This window comes from Megascapheus bottae, chromosome 11 (assembly GCF_031878675.1).
Source record: "Megascapheus bottae isolate mThoBot1 chromosome 11, mThoBot2.hap1, whole genome shotgun sequence".
Classification (NCBI taxonomy): domain Eukaryota; kingdom Metazoa; phylum Chordata; class Mammalia; order Rodentia; family Geomyidae; genus Megascapheus; species Megascapheus bottae.
This window is the reverse complement of record NC_143519.1, coordinates 33673810-33689102: the sequence shown is the minus strand read 5'-3', so window position 1 is coordinate 33689102 and position 15293 is coordinate 33673810. Positions and strand designations below refer to the sequence as shown.

Here is a 15293-nt window from a genome sequence, read left to right as displayed (position 1 = left end):
TCTATATACATGTATTAATTCAGAATAATAACTCTAAACAGACTACATTTTTTAGTCAAACACAAACAGAAAAGTGTACCAGCAGATATAGAGTTCTGTAATTTTATTTATACTCCCAATTGAATGCTCTATAAATGATAGACTCAGTAAAAGAACAAATCAGAGCTTGAAATCTGCATATGCCCCACAGGCAAACTCAGACAAATGAATTTAGTACTCAGGGAGCTGTAATTTACATCAGAAGGAATACTAGAGACAAACTTAGATATTTAGAAATATTTGTTCAAACAATCCCTAGACACTGTTAATTTCTTTTCTATCTTTCCATAAACTTGGTGAAACTACTAGTAATATAAACTTGACATCAAATGTTATATCGTTTTAAATATAATCTTCTTTAGGGCGGGATTGCAATTCATTCATCTTTATAGTTCCCATATCAAGTTCCCTATGCCGAGAAATGACTGAGTAACTAATTATTTAATTGTAAAACATTGCAGTCCCCTTTAAAACATTTATGAAGTGAATTTCTGCAGTGGTCTTTCATTGCATTCCCAAAGCTACATATTTAGGAGACTCAAAAAACTGGGAGTGCATTCTAGATAATACGAAACACTAGCTTATTACAGATAGGTTACATGTGAGAATAGGTTCACTTCAGAATATCGTTTTGCTGGGATTTGGGGGATTTTTTGTTTTGGGTTGGTTTTTTTTCAATGGGTCACCGGACTTGAAGACTGGACCTGGGTGTTGTCCCTGAGCTCTTCAACTCAAGGCTACCACCCTAGCAATTCACCTAGGCGCTGTCCCTGAGCATTTCAGCTCAAGGCTACTTCCCTACCCCTAGAGCCACAGGGCCACTTCTGGTTTTCTGGTGATTAAATGGAGATAAGAGTCTCACAGACGTGTCTGGTGCTGGCTTTGAACTGTGATCCTCAGATCTCAGCCTCCTGAGTAGCTAGGATTACAGGCATGAAGCACTGCACCCGGCTTACTGGCTTACTGTGGTTTTTGTTGGTGGTGGTGGTGATTATCTTTGTTTTGTTTTTGGACAGTCCTGGGGCTTGAACTCAGGGCCTGGGCACTCTTCTTGGGCTTTCTCAAGGCTAGTGCTCTTGAGCTACAGTGCCACTTCTGGCTTTTTCAGGGTATGTGGTCCCAAGGAATCGAACTCAGGGCTTCATGCATGCTAGGCGCGTGCTCTACCACTAGGTGATGCTCTTGGCCCCATATTGTTGTTGTTGTTGTTTATGTCTCTTAGGATTATGGCATACTGCTTACTGATGCATTTCAATGGTTTTTCATTGATTCCTGTCCTACTAACAAAAACCTCAATTAGCACAGTAGCCAAAACAAAGAGGAATTGAGATAAATTTCTAGCTTTTTCTGAGGTATCTAAACAATTGTCCTAAAAATAAACTCTCTACTAACACTCTACATTTTTTATTGTCCCTTCATTAAATGTGAAAGCAATTCATTTTTTTAAATGCATATTATTGTCAGGATAATGTATAGAGAGGTTACAGTTACATTAGTTAGGTACTTCTCAAACCTGGGTACCCTTTCTCATGTTTTTGTCCCAATTCTCTCCACCCTCCCCCTCCCAATCATTTTGTTTTCCCTCTTCCCTTCCCTATTTCAAATAAGCAGATAACCATATATACAATATATTGGGTAACAAAGTCAGATACAGTAACAACACGAGATTAACCATAAGAGCAAAAAAAAGAGAAAAGAAATAAAATAACATTAGTTTACAGTGATTTGAGGTACAAAGATACTTTTACAAAAAAAAAAAATCAACATATGACCAATCATTACAGGAAGAATCAAATAAAATTTAGGTGATTTGGAGGCATTTAAAGGGAAAAGAGAAGAAAATCAAAAAAAAAAAAAAAAAAAAAAGCATGTAACTCTGGCTGAAGTGAATGTAATAGTTCCTGCCCATAATCATAGCTACTCAAGAAGCTGTGAACTCAGAATCATGGTTCAGGAAAGTCAATGAGACTCATACTTCTAATTAACTACCTAAGAGCTGAAATTACAGCTGTGGCTCAAGTGGTAAAGGAACAGTCTTGAATGGAAATAAGGGTTAGCACCCGGGCCCTGACTTTTAAGCCCTATTATCACTGCTACCACCCAAATGAAACCTTGGCTAAATCCATAAATACATTTAATATTTGCTGTGTTTAAATCATTTATCTAGTTATTGCCCAAAGAACCTATACTGCTTAAATAATGGGGGAGGAGGATCCTCAATTTTTAAATTAAAAAACTCTCAGACTTTCCTGTACTTACGGAGACATGAAAAATGAGACCCAACCAAAGCTTAAAAATCTATTTAATGAAATCCAGACATTAAAGAGTTTTCTTCTCTTTTTAAGTTAAAAAAAGATTTGTCTTTGTGGTAGCCATAAAATGCAATTTTCCACATTTAACCATAGGGAGCATAAATGACCAATAGCCCCATCCAGTCAATCATATATATTCTTCCTCTCTCTCTCTCTCTCTCTCTCTCTCTCTCTCTCTCTCTCTCTCTCTCTCTCTCTCTCTCTCTCTCTCTCTCTCCCTCCCTCCCTCCCTCCCTCCCTCCCCCTCTCTTTTTCTCTCCCCCTCTCTCCCTTCTTAGCCCTCTCTCTCTGTCCCCTCCTCTCTCCTCTCACTTCTCTCTCTTTTTGCATGTGTAAGTCCTAGGGCTTGAACTCAAGACCTGGGCATTGTCCTTGTTATTGGTGTTTTTCTTTAGCATTTTAACCACAGTTCTACTTCCAGATTTGTTTTGTGTTTTTGGTTTTAGTAGTTATTAATTAGAGATAAGAATCTCGTAAAATATCCAGCTCAAGCCTGCTTTGTAGGAAGATCTCAGGATCTCAACTTCCTGAGTACTGAACCTAAGATTATAGGCAAGAGTCAGCAGCATCTGACTTTCCATTAGATCATTTCAATGTCATCATTCTAAATTTGTATGTGCTTAGATGTGAACAGCAAGTATTCATTTAGGACACAAAGACACCGCAATGACCTTGTCAGGTTTCCCTAGAACCAGTGACAGACTGAGGTAATATTCTTTCCTTCCTGTCACTTGACTCTAGCCAGATACACATTATATCTAGCTACTCAGGAGGCTGAGATCTGAGGATCGTGGTTCCAAGCCAGCCTGGGCACAAAAGTCCATGAATCTCTTACCTCCAATTAACCAGCAGAAAACCTAAAGTGGTACTGTGGCTCAAGGGGTAGACTGGTAGCCTTGAGCTGAAGAGCTCAGGGAAAACGCCAAGGCCCAGAGTTAAAATAATAATAATAATAATAATAATAATAATAATAATAAATTTCAACACATTTATAGTTCTTTGTTGTTTATATGCATACTTCCTCTTTCCAGTTGTAGAAAGTGTGCATATCTGAAACATGGAATAAATTTACAGCATTTTCTTCTACTAAACGCCCCAGAAACACTGTATTTGTGGGTTTTGCTTCTCTGGAAAATATTTCAAACTAGAGATGTCTCCCATAGAAATGCTAGAACATAATACCAGCTGTGTACCACCCCTGTTTATGTTTGTATGTATACTATCATTACAGTTTATTAAATCTGGCAACAGATAATTATTGCATAAAAATATGAGTGTGATTAATTGAATATTTAGAAATGGTTAAATAAGGTATATACCCAGTGTATATATCTTACCTGTATGTAACCATAACTACTCAAGAGACAAAAGTGAAAGGATCACAGTTTGAGGCCAACTCAGTTAAACATTTCATAAGATGCCCTGTGTTAGTGAACAGCTTTGTGCAGTAGTTCCCACCTTGTATCTCAGCTACTTCAGAAGCTGAGATGGGAGGGATAGAGAGATTCCCTGCCAACCAAGGCAAAAATAATAATAATAATAATAATAATAATAATAGAAAGACACAATAGAAATAATAATAGCAAGACACAACTGCAGTAGAAAAAGTCAAGTATAGAAAAACATGCTTGTCCTCCCCAGTACAGCAGAAAGGGTCAACAGGAGAATCATAGTCCAGCCTAGATTTGTTAAATAAAGCAAAATCTTGCCTCAAAGGTAACCAGAACAAAAAGGGCAAGAGACATCTCAAGTTGGCTGAGCAGCTTCCTGTCAAGCAGAAAGTCCTCAGTTCAAACTCCAATATGACAAAACCAAAAATTAATAAATTTCATATTATATATTACATTTAGATATATATAATATACCATAAGAATTTCAAGAAAAAACTTAAACAATGGTCACATATTTCAATAAAACCAAAGACACTGCAAAACCCAGGAAATTTTTATTATGAAACAAAAACAAATTAACAGATACAAAGCATGATCACAGATCGTTATTTGTACCTAAACCAATACTAAAACCAAAGTTCTCTAAGCTTGAAGGCAGTTAAATAAAGGATTGAAGTGTGTCTTCAATGAGCAAGCTGAGACCTAAGGATGCTACAGATTTGAACAAAAGATTCTGCCCCTCCACCATTTCCTTTTAGATTTCTCTTTCTGACAGCCTTCATTTGTGCCTCTCTAGATTAAGAAACCAGTCATTAATAACAAAGTTTTCACTCTGTTCCACATCTATCGGGCAATGAGTATACACAAGCAACACATGGAAACCTGAATGAAAAAGCTATTAGACTATTAGACACTAAGAGGTTCAATGTTAATGTTTGTTGTTGTTGTTGTTGTTGCTGTTGTTGTTGTTGTTGTAAGAAAATTCTGTGTTGCTCAGAGTTCTATAAGAATTATGGCAGAAGCTTTGTGTTAGATGTTACCGCCCATCCCCCAGTGGAGACTTCTGACTACACCCAAGCAAAGACCTCTATTTATTTGATTGCAATAAACTAAACTTCCCTAATAAGTCTGTATACCAATTTTGCAAATCATCTTCCCACATCCCTGGATCTGTGACATCTCTCTCAAATGCAGGTCCATCATCACGTGGAGTTACTGAATAGCAAGACAGATGAAGAGATTGGACTGTCTTCACACTGACCCTCCAAAAAGGAAGATCAGTTTCTATTATTTCTTAAGCTAAGTAAAGCTGAATGCGCAATTAGACAATCATGTTGAAAAACCTGTCATTCAGTAACCCTTTCATAAGTAATTGTCCCAATGGAGGCATGAATTAATGATAAACATGGTATTGCTAACCACAAACTCCAGGGATTGCTACAACACTCTGGCCAAAAATTAGAAAAGGCAGAGATCGATAAGAGATGGGAGATAAGACTAGACTTCCTCTTCACTGAGCAGGACAAAGTCTGTGCAATCCCCCTCACTCTACAAATGAACATCTTGAGAGTCAAGTGGAAAAATCAAAATATTACAAGAAAAAAGCCTGGTTTGTGCGTGTGTGCGTGTGTGTGTGTGTGTGTGTGTGTGTGTGTGTGTGTGTGTGTGTGTGTATCCATCCATCCATCCATCCAACGTTTGAACCTGACCGTTCACTGTTTCGGGATGTGAGAACTGAAATATAGGGCTGAGTTTCATCATTCAGCACAGCCTTTTCCTGCCACTTAAAATATTCATTACCAATAGCCTTCATTAAATTCTGAGGTCAACTGAACAGATCATCACAGTGTACAGCCATCAAACCTGAGTAACTGCTGCCCATGATGCACAGGATTGTTCCCGCTGTGGTCACCCCATCACAGCAGGTGTGCTTCAAACCCATCAGACCTTCCTGCAGGTGGAACTGTATAAGGGGTACTGGTAATAAGCTAATACTTGTACAGATACTATTGCTGTGGATAATAAAATTCACCTGACTTTAACCTAGGAGTTTATGTCTAGCAACAGCACTCAGAAAACTATGGAAGACTAATGTGTAAGGCTGTAAATGGTAGAAACCCTCAGGACTCTCATGTTCATTAAACTCCTAGACATAAGTGCAAAGGGTCTGGGAAATAGAAAAAGCAGCAACAACAACAAATATAAAACTCTCAAGGATTTCCATGGTTTAGTTCTTCTCATAACAGAAACTATATAATTCCATCAGCCTTATGACAAACAAGTTTCAACAAACTTCAGAATGTAGCTTTTGACCCCTCAGCAGTACAACTGAAAACACAAAGAGAGAAGACCTCATCTAGCAAAAGTGGTATGACAGAAATGAGACTAGTCAATCTACATTTAGTCCAGCCTTCTTCTAGGAAATCCTGGTCAACAGAGGAAGGATCCCTTTGTAAAGACTGGAAAGACCCTGGGTGGACAGCTGCATTCTTTGACTGGCTGTAGCAGAAAGTCTTTCTAACCAAAGAGGTCTTAGTACTTAACAGAGCAGTGTGGCCATTAGAACACTGCTATGATGGTGTGTGTCATTTGGCCCTGTGCCTGACTTCCAGCTGTGCACCATCCACATGGGAACCCTTAGAACTACCAGAAACTCTAGAAGGCATACAGTATCATTTTCTGCTTAAAAATGCTATCTAATATAGCTGAGAAAAGACACTGAGGTACGCTTACTCTAAGTCTAATATTATACAGCCTTCCTAAACATAAAACTAGTGCCTGAAAAGACTTTGTATTATTTCAGCTCTATAGTTCGTTTTCTCATTCAACTATATCCTATGAAAAAAGTAAGCTCAATTTTATTATAATCATAATCACTCAAATTATCTTTATTATCAGACCATAAAGAAACTATAGTAATTTTCTTTAAAAAGTACTTTGTTACAAATATATTTAGCAATAAGAAAATCTCATTGTTCTTTATTTTACTGTCTTCCATTTCATCAATTTAAAAGCAAACAATTGATTTCTATTATATTCAATGACAAGTTTTATTTTGATTTGATGATTTGTTAGTATCAGGCACGGTATAACATTTTAATAAATACAAATTAGATAGCTAATAGAATAAAATGGGCACTTAGAGCTTTATGAGAAAAGAAATAACAAGCTAGTTCTAGAATCTATTTTATTTGTGGAAAACTCAGACACATCTTAGAAAATAAAACATATTAAATATTACTAAAGTATGGACAATTTAAAAGGAATTGGAAGAACATAATCGGTATTCCCCAGAAAACAGAATCTATTTTACCTTTCTATGAGTGGGGGAGTTAGGAGGAGACTACATTACCTTTTGAGAAAATGTCACTTGCCTACTACTCACTCTCAACCCTTTAGTGCTGGGAATCAAACCCATGGCCTTGTGTTTTCTATAACAACACCCTAATACTGAGCTACATTTACAATTGAAATAGTACCTTCTACAATAGAGCATCCTGTTTTCAAGGTACTTCACACATTAGGCTTAATGAGAAACTCTCATGAAAGAATAAAACCACAGTAGAATGATTTAACAGGAAAAATAATTATTTAGAACAATTATTCTATTCTCAACTCTTGATCAACAGCATGGAAAATACAGAAGTTACAGGAACTACCTACTACGATAGCTGAAATCTGAGGATCACAATTCAAAATCATTCTAGACAGGGATGTCCATGAGATTCTTTAACCATATAAAGTCTAGAAGTAGAGCTGTGGCTAAAATGGTAGAGTGCAGTATCAGCTTTGACCAAAACAAAAAAAAAAAAAAAAAAAAGAAAAAGAAAAAGAAAAAACCTAAAAGATATTGTCCAAGCCTAATACCAAATAAAAATACAAATAAAAAGTAATTTTTAAAAGGAGAGATTAAACATTAACTATTCAACTGAAAGCATTTGTCATCTATGGTTATGTATTGGAAGCATGTAGAAATTAAGTCTAAATGTGACTTGATAAAAATAGATATTTGAGAAAATGTAATACCTACAATTATTCAAACAACTAAAATCAGTAATTCACATAATTAGAAAAGCAGCTTACAATCACAACTAGATCAACAGCATAAACAATTCACTGGGCTATGACCACATGTTTTATTGACAAATTACTAACTTTAGTTCTAGAAAAAATAATAAAATGAAAGTAGTCATGAGTTGCCACTACTAGCTAAGATAAATTATGACAGTGCAAATTGGAATTCTGTATGTTCATTACAAACAATGCTATAAAAGAATACTGAGTAGTGTCCAGGGTAGCACAATGTGATCATTACATACAAGCCAATCATCAAATAGCTTGTAAAACAACATTGTGTAATGTCACTTAAAAATATATTTTATATACATGAAACTTACTTGCAGTTGAACCGAATTGTGCCGGAGGCCTTCCACAATAGAAGAAAATCTGTCTATTTTTCTTTCTTCTCCAGCAGAAGTTAAAGCTTCTAAAACTTCTTCAAGGCTATTGAAAATTTTCAGTGAATTATTAAGAACAGATAACATAAATACTGTAATTCAATTATTTCACCCCATTAAAGATGATGTGCCCAAGTAACCAGTAACACTTTTGAGGTACCAGGATGAGCAGAGAGAATGTATCATCAGATGTGCTGCTTTAGTTAAAATTATTAATACATATGATTGTAACTAAATGGACTTCACTGAAAATTTCTACACATGCAGATATAGTGTTTTAGTGGTTTCCCCCCTTATCTGCTAGCCTCTGTTACACCTCCTTTCTCTCTGCCCAAGCTTCAAACCGTTCACATTCCATAAAAGTATTTTTTTCTAGGCTCAGAGTACCTTTTATTTCTTTTTTCTTTTCCATGTTTGCACATCTGACGTATAGAATATGATTCTTTTCTTTCTGTGCATTTCCTACAGCACTGAGCTCAGCATATCTTATGCTTTCACTCATTTATCCCTAAAAAGTATACTATGAAGGTGTTTATCTAGCATTTGTAACTTATGGCAGGCACTCGGGAACTACTTTCTAAATATTAAATACTTTATACATCTTTTAAATTTTAAATGATCCAAAACAATATCTTCTGGGTAACAATATATTTGTACACTGTGTAACATTGAAGACAGTGTGAGCAGTTTCATCACCTCAAATATTTATCATTTGTTTATGATAGAAAAATATTCACAGTCCTTTATCCTAGCTTTTTTTTTTTAATATATAGCTAAACTAAATGGCGCATGCCTATTAATTCCAGCTATTCAGGAGGTAGGGTCTAGGAAGAAAATAGTTCAACGCTAGCCTGGCAAAATATTAGCAAGTTTCAATTCCAATTAACAACCAAGCTGTGGTGCCTCACACCTGTAACTCCAGCTATGCAAGAGGCACAACTAGAAGTACCTTCATCCATATAAGTCCATGGAAAGAAATGTTATACACTACATGAAAAATAACCAAAATAATTTGGGATGTAGCTCATGATTTAGAGTGCCTACTTGGAAAGCACAAAGTCCTGAGTTCAGTCCACAGGACAACCAAAAGGCAGAAGAAAAAAATAAACAGTAATGAGTGTTATCTATAATTAAGCCTACAAAGGAGATATCTATAGATGATAGATAGATATGGATAGATAGATAGACAGACAGACAGACAGACAGACAGTGATGGATAGATAGATAAGACTACATGTGTTAGTTACTATTAACCCATTTCATAGATTTAAAAACTAAGGAAAAGAACATTAAGGAATCTGCTCAAGGTCTCACATAAGCTGACCAAATGATCTATGTAGGGAGCACTAAAATGTTCTTAATCAGTATACTCTAAAATACCTGAAAGGAAATGTGACAGACAACACAGGTAGTAACAATGTATTATAAATATTCAAAATGCATAATTACACTACGGTAATTAAAACAAGTGTACTCCTTCTCTTTTTAAGAAAACCATTCTATACCTAGCCTACAGAGGCTCCGTCTGACAATGAAATACACCTATTCATTATTTATATCATTTAAATACCCATTCTGAACTCAAGGAACAATAAAATTGCTAAAGAAGAAAGAAGAAATTTTTAAAAATGAATACAGAAAGAGACAGGAAGACTGAGATGAGAAAATGGAAAGAGAAAAGCAGAGATGGAGATGGGGCAAGGGTTAATACAGAGAATGGAGAGGACATAGGAAGAAAAACAATGGAAGGGAAAAATGTGAAAGAAGCCATGCATAGCCACACACATACATGTATGAGACAGGGATAGATGCCTAGTCCTATACCTGAGACCGCATTTGGGTTTAGCTAAGCATCTGGAAATCATCCCATGAGTTTACAGAGGCACATGTGCTTGGTGCCCAGACTCTGAATTAGGAAAATATGAGTGGGTTCACCCCACGTGCTGCAACTGGAGGGCTGGCCAACAGGTAAATGCAGCCCTCCACTGTCTGGCATCATTTGTGTGGCATGAGAGCTGCCACTCTTCTTTCAGTTATTCAACTTTTACCCTTCAGAAAGACATTTAAAATGTCTCTTTTTAATTAAAACCTCAATCATCTTTTAAAAGGGAACTTTTTTTGTGTGTACTTATCAGTGGTCTTTTAGTTCTAGAGATAACAAAATGTGGTCCAAAATTTTCTAACTTTAACCTGCAAAGTACAATCACATATGTAAATTTATATATCTGAATTGCATATATATTTTCAAAGAACAATGTCTGTAACTGCAAGGAAAACACGATAGACAGTTTGAAGTAATTCTAGCAGAAAAGTTAAATAAGAAACAGAATCCATTTACTGGCTACTTTTAGAATGTTCAAATAGAATTCAAGTTCACAACAATACAAAGTATTATGAAAAAATGCATTCGCATAGAAATATTTAGGCCATTCCTAAGGTATCAATAGAGAAATAATTATTATTTCTATATTTTAGTATACCAATAAGTAATTTTAATATACTTCAACATTGAAATTTTAAAGTACAGTGGGCAACAGAAAATAAACCAACTTTTTTCAATGAATGTACAACAGAGAACAGTATGACAAATACTTACATGCTCTCCTCGCCTACAATACAGACTGCAGAGAGAAGTTTGACCACATCAGTCATCATATTGGGCTGCTGGGGATCCATGGCTTTAGCCAACAAGGAAAGGCTCCTGTCCTCACTCATAATCCTCTCTAAGCCATACTGATATTTTTTAGGGGAGAAAAAGACACAGAAAAGAAATTCAATGTTAGCAATCAAGGAGGAAAATGGTGCCCTAAATGAAATGCACATATCAAAAAAAATACATTTTCACACTTAGTAATATAAAAACCTATAATACCCTAAAACACTAAACAGTATTCACCCTGTGTCAAGAAGTATGAGACTTGAACAAATACAGAGAACATACAAGACATGGAAGGTTCATATAAACAGCAATATACAAACAAGCAGCAAAATTCTGACAAGGACAATAAGCTGTAAACACCATTTTCCTGGAGAAAGTGCTAGAGTCAAAGTAAACACACAGATGAACACTAACCAGAAACACGTAATGTGCACTAACTATACTGTGTACAATTATTAAATGCAACTTCCATGCAAGAAAACTATTTGAAATAAAATTAACCAAGTATATCAAAAACCTATCATTGATGCATGTAAACAAAGTATAAAACAATTTATTATTTCATTTTTCCTTCCTATGTATTAGAAATCCAATCACATTGTATACTTAGCATATCTCAGTTTACATTGACACATTTCAGGTGCTCAAAGCCTTGTTTTAACTACCATATACCATAGTGCAGGAGCAAACGAACACACGGTTCAAAACTGTAAGGGCAAAGATAGTGATAGGGAGGTAACCACAAGCAGACTCCAACAATGGACAGGACAGGTATGTTCTCATCAGGATCATTATTTGTCATAGGAAATATAATGAAATTACAAACACACATACGTAAGTAGAATCATTAGAAATAGAGATAAAATTTATTTATTGCTGCCCCTGTTACAGGAGATATGTTCATAACAGTCTATACATAGGCTACATGTATGTCTTGAGCCAACTTACAGTCTATAGAACAATCTAGATAGAAATGGTAGCAAGAAAACAATGCTATTTACCTATCAGGAAAATCAAAGTATGCAAGTAAAGAATGCATAAAGAATGCATTCATTCCAATAATAAACATCAACTGAAGCTCAAAATTAGCACAATATGTAAGCATGAAAGTCAAATCGAGTCAAATACTGGGTTACAGTATCCTATTTATAACTATTTTATATGTGTATGACACTTATATAAAGAAGCAGTCACATAGGGCTGAAATACTTTGTTTCCTTTAAGCTACTACTTAAAGAACACAAGAAAAAACAGAAGAAACATAAGCCAGTGGAGCAAATTTTATCCTATAATGACATTTTTGTATAGACTTCTCTTTCTTGTTAGTCATGGTAAACAAGTCAGGAGATGTTCAATTCAATGTTATTCTGGGCTGTTTCACAACTGGAGATAAGGGAATCCATGACTGCCATAAGGGCAGAAATCATACTCAGCCTGAATAATTCCAAGGAATTGTCAGAAACTTCAAAAGTACAATTAAATCTGACCCCGCGTTTATAGACAAGAAAAGTATGGGTAGTACATGTCTGTAATCCCAGCTCCCCAGCAAACAGACATCAGGCAGACTGAGGTAAACCCAGGCTAACACAAAAAGGTACTGAGACAATTCATAGAACAAGCCAGTGGTAGTATCTCAAACATGCAATCCTGACTGTTCTGGAAGCAGAGATAGGAAGATCACAGCCCAGGCAAAACAAAGAAACAAACCTTGAGACTGAAAAATAACTAAAGCAAAAGGACAAGGTGGTTTTTTTAATAGAATACCAGCCTACAACTCCAGTAACCATCACTGTAAGAAGGGACAAAGGCAAGGAGTAAAGGAGAAAAGGAAGGAGGGAAGTAGGGATAAAGTTATAACTAACCTTAAAATTCAAAAATAATGTTTAAAACAAAAATTAATTGAAATAAATAATAGAAACAAAGAAGTACCAAGCCGGGTGCAGTGGCTTACACCTGTAATCCTAGCTACTCGGGAAGCTAAGATCTTAGGATCAAGGTTCAAAGCCAGCCCGGGCACAAAAGGACCTGAGACTCTTATCTCCAATTAACCTCTAGAAAGTGGGAGGTGCAGTGTTTGGCTCAAGGATAGGGCAGTAACCTTGAGCTGAAGAGCTCAGGGACAACATCCAGGCCCAGGGACAGGGAGGTAACCCTGAGCTGAAGAGCTGTGGGAAAATGCCCAGGCCCAAGGGTAGGGCACTAGCCTTCAGCTGAAGAGCTCAGGGATAGGGCCCAGGCTGAGTTCAAGCCTCATGATCCACAAAAAAAAAAAAAAAAAGAAAGAAAGAAAGAAAGAAAAACATCAGCTGGCTGTGTCCCAATAAAGGTGGGGGTTACAATAAAGCTTGACCCAGTAAGCCCCTTCACTTCCCACCAAAGGATATCCTTAGTCAGGACATTTTCCTTGGAAACATGTAATGACTGACTGATTTCCTACCCACTGTCTCTATCTAGTCCTATGGTAGCTGAGACCCAGAATATGAATGTCCATTCTGACTTCATGATTCTAAACATGATCCTGGGACCCCAAAAGCCAACAGGCAGCACTCTATGATTTTTCTGAGCTAACATGGGTAGTACTCATGTAAGACTGAAATTAAACTAGATTAACTAAGAGTTCTTAATGACCGTAAGTGGCATGGAATTGTTGCATACTTGTATGGAATTGTTGCATACTTACATGTTCTCAATTATTCATTTAAAAAAATGTTGATGCTTGAAATAGTCAACTTACCAGTGCTAGCTAGGATTAAAGTCATGTAGTGTAAGTTAAGAGATGTAAAGTTTGGAAGGTTTAAGAATGCAGCTCTCCTGAATGGCAAGGACCCACTCTGGGTAATATGATAACTGGCCTGTTCTAAACTGAAACCCAATGCCAGGTTCCATTTGCATTCTGCATGAGGCCCATTATTATCTAACTGATGGAATACCACAACACTGGTGATGGCCTTTTAGGTAGGAGAGGGTTAATACTTTGATCTGTGTAAGAGGCTCAATACCTGGTAATGTACTGCAACTGCATGACTAATGGTGATAAATACCAACAATGAATTAATCCTTGTTTTGTTTTATTTTGTTTGCCAGTCCTAGGTCTTAAACTCAAGGCCTGGGCACTGTCCTTGGGCTTTTTCAGGGCTACAGCTCTACCACTTCAGCCACAGCACCATTTCTTGCTTTTCTCTATGTATGTGGTCCCGAGGAATCTAACCTGGGTGTTCGTGCAAGGCAAGCACTCTACCAGTAGGCTAAACTCCTGGCCCGAATTAATCCTTCTTAAAGCAGAGCAGATGTGAGTAAAGGATGGCATCATGAGCAAGGAAAACTTGTGTAGATGTACATTTCAAAGCAACCTGCCAACGCTTCACCCATCAAATAAATCTCTGTCCTAATTTTCTTAGAATGTAAACAAACTAGTCTTTCATCTTTACTACCTCTTACATATTTTTCCCAGGAAATCCACTTTCCTATATCATCAAAATTGGTCATATTAGAAATATAATTATTGATACAAAATAAGGTTCCACATTTTTTCTCATAAAGCTTGTATATTAAGCTTTCATCAAACACTAGGCAAAGACTTCACAATAACATTTTCAACAAATACTGTATTTACAGATGTGATCAAATAAACGATGAAAACCATAAACCTGCTTTGGAGTAAGGGAATGGAACTTGACCAAATACTTCACATATTAGGCATAGAGTTCAGATAATAAAATATTTGTCCTAAATATCAGTAAATTCATTTTTATTCCAAATAAAATGGTAACAGCATCAAATCCAAAGGCAATGTTTTATGGCACAGCCTGTGCAAATTAAAACCCTTCGAACCTATGATAATAATTCTATAAAAATATAAACATGTGAGGTTAACTCCTCCTCACCATCAGTTTAAAACCAAGTAACCATGACTTCTATATAACAATTTGCTTAAAGCAAGATAGTCTTCTCTAATTCAAGTTAAGATCCACATGTCCCTTTGGTTTGGAAAAATAGTGCTGAGATTTCTCTCGGCTTTCCCACAAAGTATCCAACTGTCTACAGTCATGTTCCAAAGAGAATCTTGGACCTACAAACTCAGTGGGAACACAACTCCCAAAGCCAAGAGTTTATCAATTTAATCTTAAAAGAGAGAATCAGGAAAAATCTACATTATCTAAAACCTTTTGATTTATGCAACAGGTATTTTCCTTGAAAGTCCTGATTGGAGGGGTGAAAACTATTTCATTGGTTAGAAATAAAAGACTTAGCTCCCCCCAAAAAAGCTTCAAAAATATTAATAATTCAATAAGACACAAGTAATTAGAAAATTAAGTATTTTCTATAGTTCATAAAGGTAAAAGCCATTAGTGTAAATGGTAGTATTTACTAGTATTATTTTGTCTTCTAAAGACCTTTTTTTTAAAATGTGTAGGACATTACAATTAATAGGAAC

The 15293-nt window shown here is 36.1% G+C and overlaps 1 protein-coding gene across 3 annotated transcripts in view; it reads right to left on the bottom strand.

Moving 5' to 3' along the window:
- The window catches only part of Diaph3 (diaphanous related formin 3), a 440087-nt gene that overhangs the window by 300067 nt on the left and 124727 nt on the right, over window positions 1-15293 (bottom strand). For all 3 annotated transcript variants that reach the window (XR_016537097.1, XM_090342066.1, XM_090342064.1), the window contains 2 exons: window positions 10796-10932; window positions 8140-8245 (listed from right to left, as the gene is read on the bottom strand). Coding sequence is in view for 2 of the 3 variants with exons in the window: in XM_090342066.1 (XP_090198192.1) it covers window positions 8140-8245; window positions 10796-10932 (243 nt within the window). In the remaining variant the exon portion in view is untranslated. The remainder of the gene's footprint in view (window positions 1-8139; window positions 8246-10795; window positions 10933-15293) is intronic.